General features: G+C 35.2%; 1 protein-coding gene across 12 annotated transcripts in view; it reads left to right on the top strand.

Moving 5' to 3' along the window:
* doc2b (double C2-like domains, beta) overlaps positions 1-22,012 on the top strand; it is a 274,263-nt gene that overhangs the window by 154,714 nt on the left and 97,537 nt on the right. The window contains exons 10-11 of one of the 12 annotated variants that reach the window (XM_051895452.1): positions 12,081-12,149; positions 14,212-14,348. The exons of 9 other annotated variants lie outside the window; for them this stretch is intronic. In XM_051895452.1, the coding sequence (XP_051751412.1) occupies positions 12,081-12,149; positions 14,212-14,333 (191 nt within the window). In that variant the 3' untranslated portion in view covers positions 14,334-14,348. Of the gene's footprint in view, positions 1-924; positions 960-12,080; positions 12,150-14,211; positions 14,354-22,012 lie in introns of those variants that run through there. 2 more of the 12 variants (XM_051895454.1, XM_051895455.1) reach the window with 2 other exon arrangements.

Raw genomic sequence — 22,012 nt, 5'->3', positions numbered from 1 at the left:
TCCCTGTGTTTGTGCCCTTGGGGTTTTCTAGATGGGCCTTGGCTATGAAAAAAACATGCCATGTGTGTATGGTCAGCTCTGGAGATATATTACACACTAAAAACTACTGGAGGTGGGAAACAAATGGATAATTGTATTTTGCTTTTTTTTCTTTTGTTCTTACTTTTTTCCTTTCCTTTCCTTTTCCTTTCCTTTCCTTTCCTTTCCTTTCCTTTCCTTTCCTTTCCTTTCCTTTCCTTTCCTTTCCTTTCCTTTCCTTTCCTTTCCTTTCCTTTCCTTTCCTTTCCTTTCCTTTCCTTTCCTTTCCTTTCCTTTCCTTTCCTTTCCTTTCCTTGAATGTTTCTTTGCTTTGCTGTTCATTTTCTTTACATTTCCCTTGTATTTCATTTCATTTGCCTATTCCATTCCTTTCCCTTCCTTTGCTTTGCTTTGCTTTACTTTTCTTTGCTGTTCATTTTCTTTCCATTTTCCTTTGCTTTCACTTCATTTGCCTTTTCCTTTCCTTTCCTTTCCTTTCCTTTCCCTGTTTCTTTTCTATGCTTTGCTGTTCACTTCCTTTACATTTTCCTTTCCTTTCCTCTTTCCTGTTCTTTCCTCTTTCCTTTTTTCTTTGTACGTTTCTTTTAATTTTCTGTTTCTTATTGTTCTTTTTTCCTTTACTTTCCATGTACATTTCTTTATTTTCTCTTCCTTAATTGTTTCCTTTATCTGTTCCTTTCCGTTCCAACTTTTCCATTTTGTGTACTTTTTTTCTTTTCATTTCTATTCCTTATTTGTTCCCTTCCCTTCTTCCTTTCTTCCTTTGTGGATAGAGTGAATAGATCAGAGTGAGGTCCTGTCTGCCATCTGTGGCTAGCATTGATGGAGTTGTGTCTTGTTTTTCTGTTTGTGTGTTGTTTATGTCACATCTCTCTGTGTATTCAGGGAGCTCGCTGACAGATTGACAGATGCGGTTGTTGACAGACAAGAGTGAAGAATGGAAACATGCCATACAGTACATGGGTTTCAGAAATCATTAACAATTGAGCTTTTTTAACAATAAAAGGGAACACAAAGTAGAAATATAGTTGTATTATAGCCCTGTAAGGCTTTTACCTTGATGTGTTCAGCCTTTGTGTGTTGATGTCAAAGTTAATCAATGAGAATGCTGCTTTAGAGCATTATTTTTTGTTCAGGTGTCAGGTGTTGCATCTCTGTAATACTCATTTTTCTTTCTTTTAGCACATTGAGTGAAAACATAATTTTTTAAAAAGTTTTGCTTTAATGCTCAGATCTCCAGCAGATCTGTTCATTTTTCTCCATCCACACGTTAAGACAGGATTAACTTTTATCTGCCCAGACGGTTGCACGATACCCAGCCCCCACAAACCCCTGACCCACACACCTACACACTGCAAGTACTAAAAGCTCACAGAAGGCCACAATAAAACACAACAGTGGCAAAGATATAAACCAATGTAAAGGGTTTGTCTAGGTTAGATTTTCAACATGTCTTAAAATTGTTGCACAAATTAGTACAATTAGTTGGCAGTGTTTTTTCCAAATTTAAAATGTCTGTTATTCACCTAACATTTTTTGGGAAATAGTCAATATCTATGCCTTGCACGATTTCCTAATGAGGCACAATGCGACTTAATGTCTGTCCTTACTGAAATCAAAAGTGATGTGTGACATAACACAATCACAGCTAGAGCATCACATCACAGTTCAAAATCTAGGGGAAAATTTATGGTATTTTTTTCTTGCCGCCTTATGCTGACTGAGGTTGCATTTATTTGATAAGTCATATTGTGAATTAATGGTAACACTTTATTTTAGGGTCTTTTAACTAGTTCCTTATTAGCATACATATTACTAGAATATTGGCTGTTTATTATTACTTATAAAGCACATTTTAATGCCTTATTCTGCATGACTTTATTCTACATTCTTAATCCTACCCAATACCTAAACTTAACAACTACCTTACTAACTATTAATAAGCAGTAAATTAGGAGTTTATTGAGGGGAAAAGTCGTAGTTAATAGTTTATATGTGTTCCCTATACTAAAGTGTTACCGAATTAATATTACAATTTAATATAATTGTTTTCTATTTGAATATATTTTAAAATGTAATTTATTCATATGATGGCTAAGCTGAATTTTCAGCATCATTACTCCAGTCTTCAGTGTCACATGATCCTTCAGAAATCATTCTCTGGTGATTTGTTGCTCAAGAAACATTTCTTATTATTAGCAGTATTGAAAACAGTTGTGCCGCTTAATAGTTTTGTGGAAACCACGATACATTTTTTTCAGGACTCTTTGATAAATAGAAAGTTCGACCAAACAGTTTTTTTTTTTTTTTTTTTGGTCACCTATAGGAAGAAGAGAAGCCATAAACTTCACAAACTGCTTGGCAATATTCAGTCTAGATATAAAAGTTAAGCGAGACCCCTATATGTACAGTCTGGATCAGTGTGGGCTAAACCAGGCTTTGTGCCAGTTGCTATATCTGTGAATTTTTCACACTCTTTACATAACCTAAAACAGGAATTCCTGAAGCCAGACTGAGGTTTTCGCCTTTGTTTCTATGGCAGCAGATAATTTGTAGTGCGCCACAAGGGCATGAGGTGAGTCCTCGAAATCATTCAAGAAAGCTGGTTGGGAAGGGAAAAAAAAACATTGGCGGCTATTTTTGTCATTTTCCTTCTTTCCACAGATGTAAACAAATTTACTAAAACCTTGTCACATTGCTGAAAATAAGCATCAACAGAGTTTTTTATGTGACTCATTATGGTAAGTGGGAAAGAAAAAGAACATGATGCTCGGGTCATCTTGATTGCAGAATTCATTTCACTCTTCAAATATTGTCATAATAACCAGTGTTCGATTGTGTCAGAGCTCTGACCAGTTAAAAAAAAAAGTCTAAATCCTAAAATAAAATGTAAATATGCATTAATATGCAATCCTGCACAATTCATTAAAACTTCAAGAAAACACACTATCATGAGAAAATATCCAATGGAAAAGAAAGAATTCTTATTCCACATGCAAATCGTCCCAGTTTCAGATCTCATGCTAATTTATAATTTTGTAATCAACTAAAATTTTAGCTATTTGGCAATGGATGTATAACAGGAACAGGATTGAATTTGATTCCATTTTAGTTAGTGATTACGGTAACACTTTAGAATAGGGAACATGTATTCACTATTAACTACGACTTTTCCCTCAATAAACTCCCAATTTACTGCTTATTAATAGTTATTAAGTTAGTTGTTAAGTTTAGGTATTGGGTAGGATTAAGAATGTAGAATAAGGTCATGCAGAATAAGGCATTAATATATGCTTAATAAGTACTAATAAACAGCCAATATTCTAGTAATATGCATGCTAATAAGCAACTAGTTAAAAGACCCTAAAATAAAGTGTTACCGTGATTACACTTCATTAAGTGGTGAGCTTGACTTTTCTGTGGCAGCTTCACTTACCTAATCAAGCACTAACTACTTAAAGTCCCCCTGTAGTCAATAATTTTATCCCTTAAAACTCATATATGATCACCAAAATGACATATTTAAATGTTTTTTCCTGTGAAAAGAAATTCTTCATGCCTTAAAATAGCTTGAATGTAACTCTACACCCTTGCCTCATTTAATATACCCGCCGGATCAATGAATATGCAAATTAGCCCCGCCTCCACTCACTCGCACAAGCTCAGAGATCCACTCAGTCAACTTACTAATGTAAATGCTGCACAATGGTATCGCTCTTTACAACATCGGACACATAATGGTAATTAATATGATTAGCCTTTAGCTTGACTACGTTATCAAACAGCTAATAATGTGTTGCTAATGTTACACGAACCATGTTTCAGTTCGCCATGTCAGAGTCAGACAGCTGTCTTCTAACAATCAGTACCCTTAGAAACGCTTTGAACAACTCAGAACGTCGGTGGAGAAAGGCATATAGTTCATCATAACATCGTAATATACATCATACACCGGCCATATTGCTAAATCTACACGCTAGTTCGCTGTTAATGATATGCTAAAGTCCGCCGGCACATTGACGTGATTGGTTACAAGGTAGTTTGTGATGTCATAGACACCAGCGATTTCAAACCACGGGTTTGAAACTGTCTTTTTTCACTGCAGTTTTAAGTAGAAAATACTCAGTGATGGTTTTGACATGAATTTGCACATGGTTTGTCTTAAAGCATATTAAAAACACCACAGACATATAAACAACATTAAAAACTTGATTTTCACCACAGGGGGTCTTTAACATTACCAATAAAATAACCTGTTAGTAAACAGTACTTCAAGTGCATGAACAATCATAAATAAAAGATGATTTGTGACTTATCTTGTGAAATGAGAGTCTGTTGGGTCAATCCTGTTGTCAAAGCACTTCACAACTTTTACAGAGTGTCTTTTGGACGTTTAGATCTTTCCAACTGAAAATCGATCCAATTTTAGTTGAATTAAATACTATAAACAAACAGATTATGTCAGGTCAGTAAATCATAAGTTATTCCATAATTTTTCGAATTCAGTAAAACAGAACGGGGCCCAAGTTTAACATTTTGTTCTATTGGGGTGTTTCTTAACTTAATATGAATACTGATAAGTGTGGTTTAGATTATTTTCATTTTTATAGTGTGGTTTATATCATGTTTCTATCATTGTAGTATAACAACATTGGGGCGTTTCACTGTTCTATACTATTTACCAATCAAAATTTTGGGGTCACTAAGATTTATTTTATTTTATTTCATTTCATTGAAAGAAATTAACTTTTATTCAGCAAGGATGCATTAAATCGGTCAAAAGTGACAGTAAAGACATTTATAATCTTACAAAATATTTCTATTTCATATTGTTGCTGTTCTTTCTGTTAATTTTTTATTCATTAAAGGATCCTGAAAAAAAAAAAAAGTATCTGACTACTTGTTTATAGATCTGTTGTATTAAAGCAATATCACACTCACACTCATCGTGTTGTTCTGCCATGGCTGTGATTCAGCTGTAGGTAATCTAGCTTTTAGTAAATTGTTTAAATAGTATTCGGTATGAACTCTAACAGGCCCCAGCAGGGCTATTACAGCTCCATGATCTACTAGAGCTTCCCTTACTAATCCTCTCAGCTTCAGCCAAACCACTGGAGCTTTAGCTGGACACTAATGGTGTACCGTGAACTCAACCACACCACACACTAACAGTCCCAACAGCACATGGACACTTCAGTCCCAGTGCCTCAGCTCAGAAAGCACTGAGTGGAAATCCTCTCTCTTATGTTCGTGATCCAGTGATTAAGGGTCTGACGGCTGAATATCATTCAGGAGCATGTGATGTGGGATGAACATGAGGGTCCTTCATCGAGTCCTAACCCAGATCACTGTTATCAGAGAGAATGTTTTATATGGTGAAATCCTTATACGCCCCCTTTGAGTGAGTGCTAAGAACTGGCTCTAATGCTACGTGCTTTAGGTATTGAGTTCAATTGAGCTTTTCTTTCAAGATATGTTTTTATCTAATCCGTACTTATGGTGGGTCGACTTCTCTTCAGATCTTCACCTCAGATCTTCTGAATCTTAGATTAAATCTTAGAAATGCTACTAGATATGTTTGTAATTTAATAAAATCATACCTGCAAACTCATCACCTTTTGGCCAAATTCGTTGTTCTGATGCTGTTCACGTAATTTGTGCAAATCTGAGGTGTTTTTATTTGGGGGACCAATTATAAATAACATGTATAATCATTTATTAGACTGAAATGTGAGGCTTCATTATTGTATAAAACTTTTTTGGTCACACTTTAGATTAGGGTTCAGTTCTCGCTATTAACTAACTGTTAGTTATGACTTTTGCCTCAATAAACTCCTAATTTACTTCTTATTAATAGGTAGTTGTGGTCCCACTTTATATTAAGTGGCCTTAACTACTGTGTACTTACATTTATATTAATCATTTGATACAATGTACTTGTGTACATACAGGTTTTTACATTGTACTTATATTTTAAAAACACCTGCATGTAATTACATCTGTAATAAATTTCTGTAATTACATTTATAATACACTGTTGACCCATCCCTTACACCTTAACCCACCCTTAAACCTACCCATACCACCAAACCTGTCCCTAACCTTACCCGTATCCCACCTCAATAGCAGCAAAAGTGTTTTGCAATTCAATATGGCATTTGGTAGGATTAAGGGATGTAGAATATGGTCATGCAGAATAAGGCATTAATATGTGCTTTATGTTAATAAACAGCCAATATCCGAGCAATAAGCAATTAATTTTGAGAGTTGGACTCTAAAGTAAAGTATTACAAACTTTTTTTTGTCAAAACTTGTATTTTTTTTTTTAACTGGAAAGTTATGATCATTATGATCATTTTACAGTTCAGGATGTTACCATAGACACTGGTGTTGTTTCAAAAGAACATTGCTACCTAAACAACATGTTCTATTCTAATATCAGATTTTTGAAATAGTATTTTTTTTTTTTTTTTCCCTTTAATAGCTTGTTTTTTATGGAAGCTTGTTTCCACCATGAAAACAAAAATAAAAAAGGTAATTGTGATTTTTATCTCACAACTTTTTTTCTCGCAATCTCGAGATATAAACTCACAATTACGAGTTATAAAGTCAGAATTGCGAGTTGTAAACTCAGAATTGTGAGTTATAAAGTCAGAATTGTGAGATATAAACTCGCAATTGCGTGTTATAAAGTCAGAATTGCGAGTTTAGTTCTTGCAATTCTGACTTTACAAGACGCAATTGTGAGTTTATATCACGCAATTCTGAGGGGAAAAAAAAGTCAGAATTGTGTAATAACTCGCAATTGCAAGGAAAAAGTCAGAATTGTGAGATAAAATGTTGTAATTACCTTTTTTATTTAGTGGCAGAAACAAGCTTCCATGGTTTTTACTGAAGGACATACAGTTATTGAAACTTCTAGAATCACAAACTGAATTGTGGTTAAAATAATACTAAAATAAAATCAATACTCCCAGTTTATGTGGGGTTAGACATGGTATAAACCATTCATTAGAATCTACAATTCAGTGATACTATTAACAAGCGCCGGCCTTGATTCTTGGGCAAACCCTGCTGTTATTCCACAGTTCTAATTCACACACTTTATGCCAGTACTTACATTCTCCTTTCTGGATTGGCTCATTTGTACATTCAGATGTTCTCGACGGTTTATGGTGTTTCATAGGCCTTTGTGTTTATAAATCAGCATGGTTTGAAGGCCACATGAGGATACAGGATTTATTCTTTTTGAGGTTATGGCCATTGCACTTGGCTCAAAGCAGAGTCAAAGATTAAAAATGAAGAGACACAGTGAAAGACCTCTGCACTGCTCTCGTCATCCTCTCTGCAACATTCAGAAAGCCTCTCTAATGGCAAAACACACCCTTTTATATAATAGCCTCTGTGCCTGTGGCTCTGTAGGATTAGAGCATTGTGTAATGTGTCATATGTTAGTCTTCAACCAGCACTTCTCTAGACAGGCTGGGCTGTTTTGAATGTGTTTTTTTTTTCTTTCAATCTCCCATAATGTAAGACTCTTTAAATATTATACGCTTCCAGTGTAGCATTCTGTATGTCACTTCTGTCATGCCTAAAATGTGTGATGAAAGAAGCTTTTGGCAATAAGAAACAGCTCAGCATTTATAACTTCCCAAAATAAATACAGTGTAAATAGTGCACTATCCAAAAAATGACACAAAATCTCTCTTCTGTAATCATTTAAACTATGTGTTTGACCACATTTTAGTGATTTATAGATGTAGATCAGAGTGTTTATATTCTTATAAACTGTGTAATCAATTATAAAGTGTAGCTCACATATTTTCATTTTTTCACTTTTCAGGAAATAGAAAAAAACACTGTAATTTTTAAAAAATAATTAAACATTGTGTTGTCAGAATTGATATTACGGCTTTATATATGGTCAGATACTTGCATTTTGACCAGCGAATGTCAGACTTACATGTTTTGTCCATCATTAGAACGGCCGCATCTGAGGCAGTTAATGAATCGCGTTATACATTTACTGTAGCTATGTGGGTGGCGGGCGCTCAGTTTTTTCTGTCATTTAGCCAAAATCTCATGTTATAAAATATGAAGTGCTACGCACAGGCTATTTAAGACAGGATTGACACTATATGACGCAATGACAAATGCTAAACTAAGACACTCTTCTCTGCACCTCAAACACATAAAATATTAGGCTTTATTTATATATATAATACACACACACACACACACACATACATATATATATATATATATATATATATATATATATATATATATATATATATATTATACAGGATATAGTGTTTCTTGAAAACAAAAAAAACAACAAAAAAAAACAAATTGTATACTTTTTAACCACAAATGCTCATCTTGCACTAGCTCTGCAATGAGCCATGCATTACATAATCATGTTGGAAAGGTCATGATATAGGCGGAAGTACCAAGCAAGTGTCTACAAAGCGAACGTGCAAAGACCATATAAATAAAGGTAAAACAACGATGTCGGACAATTTTGAAGTTGGAGGAGAAAACGAGATGGAGTTTTTCGCCCTGCTGCGGTACTTCCACCTACATCACGTGTGACCTTTCCAACGTAATTACGTAATGCTTGGCGGATCACAGAGCTAATGCATTTATGGTTAAAAAGTATATACATTTTTATTTTTTTATTTTTTTTATAAAATGACCGATTGTTTCGCCAGACAAGACCCTTATTCCTCGTATGGGATCGTGTAGAGCCCTTTGAAGCTGCTCTGAAACTGCAGTTTGGACCTTAAACCCATTGGTAACTGTTGAAGTCCAATATATAGAGAAAAATCCTGGAATGTTTTCCTTAAAAACCTTAATTTCTTTTCGACTGCATAAAGAAAGACAAACATCTTGGGGTTAAGTAAATTATCAGGAAATTTTAATTCTGAAGTGAACTAATCCTTTAAATATTTTCAAAACCCACGAACAGATGTAAAGTGTGATGATTTATAAAAAAAAAAATAAAATTAAAATGACGGAATGTGGAGATACAAGGTTTCCATCCAACAGCGTCAATATACTTTTTTTTTCTGTAATGCCTGACTGAAGCTGTACAATCTCTGAGCCAGATCTTTAGAGTCTCTTATCAATGAGGTAACACAGTCATGAGCCAAATAGTCCTGCCAGGTGTTTGTTGATACCACATATTTGATAACAATCTGATGCTTGATTTTATCCATATGTACTGTAGCTTTGAGTGAAACATTTCAGCTTGGCAAATCACAACTAATAATAGACAGTAGTTCGTTATTTACTGCAGGCATCTCTATTTTTGGCACTATTATCATATTTAAGGAGATGAGTGGATCTATTTTTTTTTTTTTTGTGTGTAGCTAGGCAGAGGGAGCCAATAACCAGAGTAACAGACAGGATTCTTATATGGACTTAATGTGAAACTCAATAAAGATTCATTTATAGTGTTTAATCTGAGCCTGTGGTCTGTTCTGATGAGACGCATGGCCACCTGTGGGCTTTTTTTATTAGAAAATCGAGAAGTCTGCATACCATGCTGTAACATGCTATCATTCTTCAGTGAGACGTGACAAGCCTGTGAATATTCGTTTGATAGGTAAAAATTGTCATACATTATTCATATACCTTGTTGATTCCGCCTGGGTGTTGTGCTACGTTTTTGTGGAGCGAATAAATGTAAGTGAAAACTCATTTGTCATATTTTATAAGTGTAATGTGATCCTCATATACTACTCATGAGATTTTATTTTATATAACATGTACAAGCAGAAGCAGGTTTTGAATAAGGTGAGTGTCATCGTGCACCGGAGCATTTTGACCCTCCACTTATCCTCATTTCTGTTGCCTCAAATGGAAAAAGCACAATGCAACCTGAAAAGAGAAACTCGAATGTTAGAAGTGAATCTGTTACTGCTGTATGCAGTGTTAATGCTGAAAAGGGTCTCTTTTGCCCTGGCCTAAAATGTGCCCAGATACACAATGCCGCTTGTAAAATAAAGCATGTTACAGTTTTAAGAACAAAAATATCTAGCAGCAGTATGAGCAATGGGCATCTTTAAAAAGTGCAGTTTTCAAATGTTTAGTAAATTATTTTTAAGTTAAGATTTGCATTTCATTTGGATTGCATATTTAAGATTTAAATGTACACTACCGTTCAAAATCTTTGGGTCATTTAAGATTTTTTTTTTTTTTTCTTTAAAGAAATTAATAATACATTTTATTTATCAAGGATACATTAAATTAATCAAAAGTGACAGTAAAGACATGTATGTTGTTACAAAAGATTTATATTTCAAACAAATGCTGTTCTTTTGAACTTTCGATTAATCAAAGAACCCTGAAAATAAATGCATCATGGTTTCCACAAATAGTAGTGTGACACTGAGAAATGGAGTAATTCAGCTTTGCCATCACAGCAATGAGTTACATTTTAAAATATATTAAAATAGAAAATTATTTTAAATTGTAATAATATTTCACAATATTACATTTCTACTGTATTTTTAATTAAATAAATGCAGCGTTGGTCAGCGTAAGAGACTTATTCCAAACTTAGAATATATTTATAATAATATATAATAATATATAGTTTTTATTATTTATAAGACCATATTAAAAAAAATGTTTAAAAATTGGAACACTGCCTATGAGCCGATAGCCTCATAGGCAGTGCTCCAACATGTATCGCGATCAGTGTTGGGGTAACGCATTAGAAGTAACGTGAGTTACGTAATGAGATTACTTTTTTCAAGTAACTAGTAAAGTAAAGCATTTACAAATTTTCTACAAAATATCAGTTACTTTTTCAAATAAGTAATGCAAGTTACTTTGTTTTCCCATTTATTGATTGACAGCTCTCCTGTCCCAATGTTGAGAGAAATAAAGTGCAGAGGTGTTGTGTGCGTTAAACATGATGGTTATTGTAGTTCTATACTAAATGTGAGCAGGCTTTTACTCATGTCCAGGGGCGGCAACTACACCTACCCCAACCCTAAACCTACCCTTACAATAATATAAATACAGTAATTAAATGACCCAATATTAATTTTGCGCATGCCCGATGTCCATAGCTGTATCCCTATAGTCTTTACCCAAAACACATACATGCAAAAAATGCACGTAAAAGATCGACTATCCTCGTAAACACAATTGATTATGGCTTAGGTGAACTAAACAATTGAGAAAGAAAACAGATATGTAAAAGTATTTTGGTCCGCGCCGCATATTCGATCTTAAAGTGACCAAAGCCCCTGCTGCTTTCTGTGTCATGAATGTTAATCAAACAACAAAAGACAAAGAGAAAATCACTTTTTACACAGATTAATTGTTTAATTTATACAGTTAGACTTTGCAGTGTTATTTTACATATGATTATTCAATTTCTGTACCTGAACTACTGTTAGACTTACCTGAAAAACATAAAGCACTATTTATTTACTTTGTATCTTTGTTCTGTTATATTTATCTATGCTTGTAATTTGTTCATATTTCTATGCATATTCACTCACCTACAAAATCACCCCAATCATCCTAGAATGATTAATTCTTTCCAAATTCAAGTCATCTGGTGAATTCTTTTAATATCGCAATATATATCGCAGAAAAACAAAATATTGCAATGTCAGTTTTTTCCAATATCATGCAGCCCTAAGCAGCACTATGTCTTAATCGCAGCAGCGTAAGTAGCAAGTTCCTGTACTTGCTCTGCAGCAGCAGCAATAATCTACAGCAGCAGCAATTCAGCAGCAGCGTAGCAGATCTATTCCGCCAAGACCAAATACATTAACATTGTCATATCCATTACCATACTAAAAATCTTTAGTTATCATGAGTTATCATGATTGAAATATATAAACAAAAATATACTTTATGTATTTAATCTCACTTTATTAACGAATGTCTTTGCTGCTGACCTTCAATGATCTAATTCAACCATATGAATAAGCAAAAATTACTTCAAACCAACCATGTAATAAACATCACATTTGTGATTCTTTTTTCTTTTTTTTCTTTTTTTATTGCTGAAGTAAGAGTATTGAACTTTCTTCTCCTGCATCCTGTTCTTCTGCAATCCAGAATGGCAGCACAGCTGAAAGGTTTGTTTGGCATGAATTTGCATTTCCTTCAGCCTGAGGCTTATTCATTTCATATTTGATGTGAAAGGGCCTTTATATTTGCCAACAATAGAACTTTTGTTTTTGTTTATAAAAAAAAAAAAAAAAAGTGAGCACAGCCCAGGTGGGAAAAAGTAACATAGCACATTATTTTCCATAAAAAGTAACTAAGTAATGCAATTAGTTACTTTTTTGGCTGAAGTAATGCAATATTGTAATTGTATAGTAATGTCCCACTTCGCTTCCGGTCTACTCTGCACAATCTTTTCACAATAAAGGCAAAAATGCCAAAAATAAATCCTAAAAAAAATAATTAGACAATGTTTTTTTTGTTTTTTTTTACAATTTAATTTACAGTAACAAATTAAAAATGTTAATATTTGACGTTTTTTAAAACCCTAAATCTGTTCAAATTGTTTGATAAATTGTTGTGTTTCACAAAAACAGCCCATAATCCACAGTGTTGCAAAGAACTGAATCAGAAAAGTTACTACAATTCGGGAGGAAGAAAAAAAATGTGATCCAAAGAAAACATAACAATTGCATGGTTTGTTGGTATAGTGTCTTTAGAAACCTCCTTATTGAGGCTAATTTGCTCTCTAGGTTCATTAATGTGCTTCTGATTAACTGCTTTAGCCAATGAACGGAAATAATCACATATTAACCAAAAGAACCTCCTTATAATCACATCTGAACTCTAATTAGCCCTAATGATAAGAGAGGGTGTGTGTGTATATGTGTGTGACAGAGCGTGAGCGAGAGCTCCTCTATTGATTGTTTTGCTGAGGAGCTGTCAGTGTGATGGCCGTGTGTGACAGCGTGAGGAGCGATACAGACACCAGCCTGTCTGACTGCCCTCTGTCAGCGTTTGAGATTCTCAGCATAAATGTTTCTTTCTCATGCTAATCAAGAAGCAGATCCTCTTTACCACATCCTCAGTTTACTGCGGTATAAACCAGAATGAAAAAATAGGCATGAAGCAATATGAAATTCTGGGCTGATAATGTTAGATCATTTAAAACTGGCATGATAGCTAATTTACAAATTACAGATATTTATAAAATATGATCATAATACCATGATCATAATCACTACCATTCAAAAGTTTGGGGTCTGTAAGATTTTTTTTTCATGTATTTTCTTCTGCTCAAGACTGCATTTATATCATGAAAAATACAGTAATGTTTTCTATATTAATATAGTAAATTGTAATTTCTTCCTGTGATACAAAGCTGAATTTTCAGCATTATTACTCCAGTCTTCAGTCACATGATCCTTCAGAAATCATTCTAATATGCTGATTTGGTGCTCAAAGACATTTGTTATTATTGTCAATGTTGAAAACCATGATACATTTTTTTGACTAGACAGGACACGTTTAGACAGGAAGCATTCTTGTGTTAAATATTACAGATAAACTGAAAGTAATGGAATGAAATTTAAAAACTTGCCTCAGGCACCTAATTTCTAACTTGAGCTACTTTTAACTGGAATCACGTTTAAAAAGTTTAACAGTGAGATATTTGGCATGATAGCCAAAGACTTTTGCTTGTTGCATAGTACATACGTACATGTACCACCACCAATTAAAAGAATAGTGTAAACGCATCCTGTATGAACAACCCCTAAATCATAAAGCTTCCTTTGTAAATGCATTACTAAAGAAAAAAAAATCAAATATACTCTAAATGACAAGCTGAAATTAGTGGATTTAATTCAAACCATCAGTATATATCATAATTTAATTGTCCCAGTTAGTGGCAAATGAAATATCAGCCACATTTCTACTGAAATAAACTGGAAAACAGGTCTATATATATATAAAGCTAATCTGTATCGACCGCTGCGGCTGGCCAGAGTGATAAAAGATTCTGGTGCTAATTGTCTTTTTCCAGAAATGTTTACTAAAGGAGGGGGGAAGAGTCATGTGGTTCCATCCTACATTGCAGGCTTGTCAGGAGTGGTCCCTCCTCTTTAATCATCTCTCTCTCTCACACACACACACTCAAACTTTCTCTGTTTTCCTCTGTTTTTTCTCTGACAGAGACACACAAATACTCCTGGTCATACCTGAAACGACAGAGCCATAGCTCTGGAAATGGCCTCTTTATTTTCTGCTGTAATTTGAACAGATTGACAGCCTTTTACGATTCAAGGTTATTTTGACAAGCACTCTACAGGTGCACTTTCCACAGATAGATGCTGTTTGCTGAGGAAGTGGAGAGGCTGCTGTTATGTCACACACACACTTTTAAACAATAAAATGTTGCTTACTATTTCTGACTAATCTTGGTTGCTGTGTATTTTTATTTGCTGGGAGTCTTTAACATGGTTTGGTTTGTTTTTCAGTTTTGATGAATCTTGTAATATATTTGCGGATTATGAAACGGACACAACTTATTTGATAAGGTGTTGCTAAGCTACATTTCTGGAGAGCTATAGAAGAGATTGATGGGAAGACAAATGTCATGGTTGATAATGGAGACTTATCTAAATTGCCAGGCTTAGTGAAGAGAAAATACACAGATGCTGTTATAGTGTACAGCATCTATGTCATTCTGTTCAACTCCCTCCACAACCATAATATCTCAGAGAAAGATGTTATCACTCAGAGGTGGCTCTTTAAAAGTACTCTCTTGTTGCTAGACTTTTGACTTATCCACTTCACAGCCCTGTTTACACCTGGTGTTAAATATGCGTTTTGGTCAATCGGATCACAAGTGGACGACTCTAAATATAGGTGTGAACGGAGTCTAAAATGTTTTGAGCTTGTACACTTTTGACCTCTTCCAGAGGTAGTCAAAAACGCATTCCATCAGATTGCTTTTGTAGTGTAGACGCTCATGTGGTCGAATGTGTTCGAACAGCCACTAAAGACCGCCTACTCTCCACCTACTGACCTAATGTGTAAACATTATGGGAAGCTTGCCAGACAGACGGGATTTAAACTTTGTCGGCTGAAGACCCAAGTTTGGTTTGAAGACGAAAAACATACCAAGCTCAATGTTCTCTCACCATTCCTGATTTCTAACACACACTGACAGTGTTCGGCTGGTCTTGCGGCACTGTCAGATCAGAAACGAAAGCTGTACATTTGCTGTACAAAAACCTATACATTTACCTGCCCATAGACCCTCCCCTCAAAGAAATCAGGACAGAAGTGGTCGAGAGTAGACAAAAGAGATGGATTAAAACACCAGGTGTAAATGGGTATGTGTCTGCCTCATCTACTTGTGATCCGATCAACCAAAACTAATCTTAATACCAGGTGTAAGCAGGGCCTTAGTCTGATCAAGAAATGCTGTTTGGACAGAAAGAGACCATCCAGTTTTGGTTTATACATACCAGTCTGAGTTATCTGAAATGAACAACCCAGGCTCATTGGGAAAATGCGCAACATTTCTGAAAAACTGTAGGCATTCATGTTGTTCTTGCTCAATTTGTGGCACTTTCAAAGTGAAATGTTCAGTGAGTGGCGCTCAAAGGTTTAAAAGACTTTATCGTGTTTGAAAATAATGCACCCCCTACCCTAAACCTAACCAATATTGTTAACAAAAGCAAACGTGAGATAAAAACACATTTATTGAAGCATCCATGCCATTTTAGCTTGTTACTACAAGACTTTGATCTTTCTTATCGGTTGTTGTGACTCATGTTCCACTGAACTCGTACCTGAACACTCTGCATTGCAAGTGCAATGCTGCACAAGATACAAGCTTATGTGATAGAAAGATTTAAAATGTATTAGTTTACAAATAATGGTGAAACGTCAGAGCCGATAGGGTTGTTGGAAACACTCCGACATGCAGCGTGCAACCCGAGGTCGAATCTCAGATCCCACTCCCCTCTCTCTCCCACTTCACTTCCTGTCCTCTCTCCAACTATACTATCTAAATAAAGGCAAAAATGGCAATAAATAAGTAAAGGTGAATCATGGTAAAAGTGTTTTGAAGTCATAACCAGGGCTTGACATTAACTTCCTTGCTCACCAGCCACTGTGGCTAGTGGTTTTCCAAAGTTTCTAGCCACTCAGCATTTTCACTGGCCACAATTTTGACATTGATACCATGGGGAAAAACTGCTATATAGATATTTTTAATATTATCTCAGAATTTGGCAGCAGGTATATTAGGCTGCTGTCACTTTAAGACCTGATGCACGAATCCATTATACTGTTACATGTGTGTTTACATTCACTTAAAACATAACTGACTGTGTTTACGTGAATACTCACCAAGACCGGCATTTTGTCATTATTTTGTGTGTATTTGACTGTTTAAGCACAATATATAAGCGGCGAAAAAGAACTCTATTTAGTACTAAGAGGCGCCTTTATGTGCGCGCACTTTGGGTGTGAGCACAAAATCTGCGGGAATGAGTAAAATTATGCGCAATCCCATGCCGAAATTCAAGCTCTGTAACACCAACAATATTCATCCGGAGCAATTGAAAAGAGTGAGTGAGGGGAGGGTTTGTGTGTCAACTCGCTGTCAGAGAGATGAGAGAGTGAGAAAACGCAGCTGGTATCATGTATTTACAGTATTTTGTGGAAAATGAGTATTGCAAGCATTATTTTTCAGTATTGATATGTATCGAAAAATCAATATTTTTGACAACGCTACTTTGCACACAGTTTATTATTTTAGATGCCTTTTTAAAAGACTGCAACTGAAAAATGTATAGCCTGTATATTATGTATGAAATTCAACCCGCCAGTGGCTTATAGGAGTGACTGTGTTACACGCCACTGCTGAAATCCACCCGCATTTGGCGGGTTGATGGGTGTTAGTGTCAAGCCCTGGTCATAACATAGTATTGTGAACTGCACAAAAATAAGTCTTAATAATCTGATAATCATAATTTGTGTGAAAAGGAATAAAAGTTGTTATTGTTTCACTGCCACTAGTGTTAATTTCCACCAGAAACTGCAGTGAATTATATGTGTATGTTTTTTGGAGTTTTGAAAAAAAAAAAAAAAAATCATTGAGCCTCCATTAGAAATGATTGAGATAACAAATAATAGACTGATGTGGGAAAAAACACTCAAACAACTGTACAGCAGCATCAGACATCAAATGGTTGCGCAGAAAACATAGTGGAAGATGTGTGACTTTGTAATCATAAGTTATGTAAATCTAACAATAATGAAATGCGGATGTTGTTATTTTTGCCAATCTGGGTACAGTTTATGACTTAGAGATTTCTTCTAGAACTCTGAGAGACACACTGTGGCTTAAGAAAAATGTCTCATTTGCTCTCTCATCTCATTTCTGTCTAGGAAAACAATTGAGATTAAGTCATTTTTCTTTCCTATGGGATCTCACTCTCTCTTTATTCTTGGCAGACGGTCTTATGTCATTCTTTGATTCATTGGTCTGCCCTTCCCAAGGCGTTTGGTATTAGACCTCTATCAGCAGTGCAGGCCGTGGGGATGCATCAATTCCTCGATGGAGGACAGAGGACTGCAGACATGCTTCAGACAACAGAAGAAGGGGTGGGATGTGTCTGCTGTTCCTGGACCATCTCTCATTTTCTCACATACAAAGTTTACAGTAGAAAATGAGGATTTTTTTTTTTCCCCTAGACAAAGGCAGATGGGTGTCTAGGTTTTGTGTGTCCCATTACGTCGGAGTATGAACTACTATTCATTCAAGTGGGATGTCTCAGTAATTCACATACATATAGCAATAAAAATATTCATTAACATTTTAGCAGCAACTAATAGAAACTGTTTCATTTCCTCTCTATGAGCAGTCTAGATAACCGAATTGCACTCCCACAGTTTCTGTCTAAAATGAGGAACCAGGACATTTCTTAGAGCCCTTCATATGTAGCCCATCAACAAAACAATACAATAAACAAGATGCCACACAGAAGCCATTATAAATGATTCCTCTATATATTTTAGAGCAACACAGTTGCCTCGGGTGTTTTCAATTTCAAGGTTTCTCCAAGAAGTACAGGAAAGTCCACAGTTTGTTTCTTTGTTTTTTTAGATATCGCATATTCTGCCTCCCATGTATTCCAAATAATTCCTGCACACAATGCCAAAGCTACCAGATCCTGGTTTAAGGACCATGGTATCCCTGTTCTTAATTGGCCAGCAAACTCGCCTGACCTTAACCCCATAGAAAATCTATGGGGTATTGTGAAGAGGAAGATGTGATATGCCAGACCCAACAATGCAGAAGAGCTGAAGGCCACTATCAGAGCAACCTGGGCTCTTATAACACCTGAGCAGTGCCACAGACTGATCGACTCCATGCCACGCCGCATTGCTGCAGTAATTCAGGCAAAAGGAGCCCCAACTAAGTATTGAGTGCTGTACATGCTCATACTTTTCATGTTCATACTTTCAGTTGGCCAAGATTTCTAAAAATCCTTTCTTTGTATTGGTCTTAAGTAATATTCTAATTTTCTGAGATACTGAATTTGGGATTTTCCTTAGTTGTCAGTTATAATCATCAAAATTAAAAGAAATAAACATTTGAAATATATCAGTCTGTGTGTAATGAATGAATATAATATACAAGTTTCACTTTTTGAATGGAATTAGTGAAATAAATCAACTTTTTGATGATATTCTAATTATATGACCAGCACCTGTATAAACATTGATCGGCAAACATAAACAGAAGCTCAAATGAACCGAATGCTGTCAGATTTCATCAAAAAAAAATCTTCATTTTTTCGGAAGATGAATGAAAGTCTTACAGGTTTGGAACGACATGAGGGTGAGTAAATGATGACAAAATCTTAATTTTTGGGTGAACTAACCCTTTAATGTGCTATTGACATGCACACTCACATGAGATGAAGACTCAGTTGCGTAATAAAGCAGTCTTGTTTTAAAGTCGAAATGAAACAGAAGTTGTGATAGCCTTTTCCCTTTTGTGACATTTATCCGAGTGAAACGGCTTTCCGATCAAGCATAATGTGGTGCGGGACTACATTTTGTCAGTGGGGAATTGATTGGTTCATTGGATGGTTGTGAGTGGATCTATTGGTGGATCTCATGTGAATGACTGTTTGTCCCACCCTCGCACCAGTAAACACGTCATCAGAGCGATGTCGACGCAAGAGGGAGGGGGAAGTTGTTTTGATTAAAGATTAGGGCACATTAATTTTTTTTTTAAAAATAATGATGACCACAGATAAAGCATTTATAATAAATACTGCAATAGTCCATAAAAGTCAGCAAATCTTAAAGCTTTTGCTTTTCTATAAAGTTATCATGCTAAATTCACACCACTAGGTGTCCGTCCAAATCCAAGACAGCTGTCATACAACACAGCATAAACTAAAATTACTTGTAGCTTTAACAACACTGCTATGATCTGTGCTCTGTGTCTAGTCTAATTTGTCATGCCCTCTGTCATTTCCTGGGTTACATACACATGGTGACAGGTGACATCCTATTCTATTAAATACCCTCTGCACACACACACTAACATACACACCAAGTTCAGGGTCAGTAAAAAAAAAAAAAAAAAAAAAAAAAAAAAAACTATATATATATAGTTTTTTTTTTTTTAAAGAAATGAATACTTTTATTCAGCATTAAATGGATTGAAAGTGACAGTAAAGACTTTTACATTGTTAAAAAATATATTTTTATTTCATATATAAATATATATATGAAACTCAAAAAGCAGCAGTCAGTATTGAAAAAATGTAGGTAACACTTTATTTTAGGGTCTTTTAACTAGTTGCTTATTAGCATGCATATTACTAGAATATTGGCTGTTTATTAGTAATTATTAAGCACATATTAATGCCTTATTCTGCATGACCTTATTCTATATTCTTAATCCTACCCAATACCTAAACTTAACAACTACCTTACTAACTATTAATAAGCAGTAAATTAGGAGTTTATTGAGGGAAAATTCATAGTTAATAGTGAATACATGTTCCCTATACTAAAGTGTTACCAAAATGGATCATGGTTTTCACCAAAAATATAAAGCAGCACAACTGTTTCCAACATTGATAATAATAAGAAATGTTTCTTGAGCGTAAATCATCATATTAGAATGATTTCTGAAGAATCATGTGACACTAAAAACTGGAGTTATGATGCCGAAAATTCAACTTTGTCATCACAGGAATAAATTACAATTTACAATATATTAATTTAGAAAACATTATTTTATATTGTGATAACATTTCACAATATTACTGTTTTTACTGTATTTTTGATCAAATAAATGCATCTTTGCATAAGAGACATCTTTCAAAAACATTAAAAAAAAAAAAAACTTAGAGACTATACACTCAATTATCTTGAACACATCTGAAAGGCCAGCTTTGGTCAACGTTTATGATGACTGGTCAGCTTATCCTGGCAGAGAAATGCCCTGTTACACAAGAGGAGACTGTCTCATCAACATGTACAGTAAAGTAACCAACTTCAGTCTTTTTGTTTTTACATGCTGTTTAGGGGCAAAGATATTTTAAATAGTTGATACTGCAATAATAGGCCAACATGGATAAAACGTCTTCTTCGGCAGTGTCAGTCTCCAATCATCTGCACAGAAAAGAAATCAAACAAAAGAAATTAGTGGAAATGTTCTTCCTCAAAAGCACACACTGTATCAGCCCACCACTTTGTAAACACAACTTCATATCCAAGTGAAGAGATAAAAACCTGTGCGCCCAGATTCCTAGAAAGCCAGCCAACCAGATTCAAACTTCCTATTTTTCTTGTAGCTCATGCAGTTTTGTGTGCAGAATGCATCAGACGGTCTTTGGGTGGTCCGTAGACGTGCCGTCTGAGGCTGAAACTACCTTTGTTCCTGCTCTGATCAGTCACACCATAGCTGTGTCCGGCCTATCTTACAGCCCGAGCACATATCTAACCTTTCATCAAAGTGCATGTCAGTCCATCCATTCTGGTAGGGCAATTACATGACAAGGACACTGATCGTCCATCCGTCGTGACAGAGATAAGAGATGGTATAATAGCAAGGATTGGCCGCTTCCTTTCTGTGTCCATATGGCTAGCTTGCGTTCTGTAGTTGTTTGTGCTCATGAGCTATACACGTTTCTTCATAGATTCACGAATACCCACATGTGGGAACATGTATCATAGAAAGGCGATCTCACTGCAGTGTCTCAGCCGTACTGTTTAATTCAGTTATTTGCTGTTCATCTCCTGTGCCGCCCTCGCCATCAATAAGAAAATCATTAGAGCCTTTGAGCAGACCTTTGTCTCTCACGGTGTTGATAGAGAGCAAGACTAATGGATGCCTGACTCAGAGCAACTCTGCCATAAATGAAACTCTCTCTCTCTCTGTGTGTAATATATAATATATCTTCATATTTGCATTATCATTATGTTTAAAAAATGCCCATTATGTGAGATTCATGGTTTTATTCGTTGTTGTTTTGTTTTTGTTTCTTTCTTTAAAAATAACTCACTTTTTATGCTCAATGTGCATTCTTAGATGGAATTGTTGAATGTCTTAATGAATCTAATAATGTTTCCATTTTAAAACGTTTGTTTTGTTGTTGATTTCTTTACAAATGACTTTTTATGTTTTAATGTGCAAGTTTTTCCACATTTCCAGCATTAAAGCAAAAGTTGTCATAGGCCACATACACACTGCATTTAAATTCAGTTGTCAGTTCACCTTTTATTGCTTAATTCCGTTCTGCACACACACACAGTAAATTACAGGAGCGTCAACCACATTCTACAAAAAAATTAACTCCCAAAAAGTGCAGTTAGTGAGAGTTGCAGTAAAAAAAAATGCTAGCAATGTGTACGGAACCGAACTGAATGACTAGTTGTTAATGACATATTTAAATGCGCATCAGAGATGTGTCTCTCTACTGTATGT

The sequence above is a fragment of the Ctenopharyngodon idella genome, chromosome 5 (assembly GCF_019924925.1).
Source record: "Ctenopharyngodon idella isolate HZGC_01 chromosome 5, HZGC01, whole genome shotgun sequence".
Classification (NCBI taxonomy): Eukaryota; Metazoa; Chordata; class Actinopteri; order Cypriniformes; family Xenocyprididae; genus Ctenopharyngodon; species Ctenopharyngodon idella.
The sequence above is the reverse complement of the archived record's forward strand: the minus strand, read 5'-3'. Positions and strand labels throughout refer to the sequence as shown.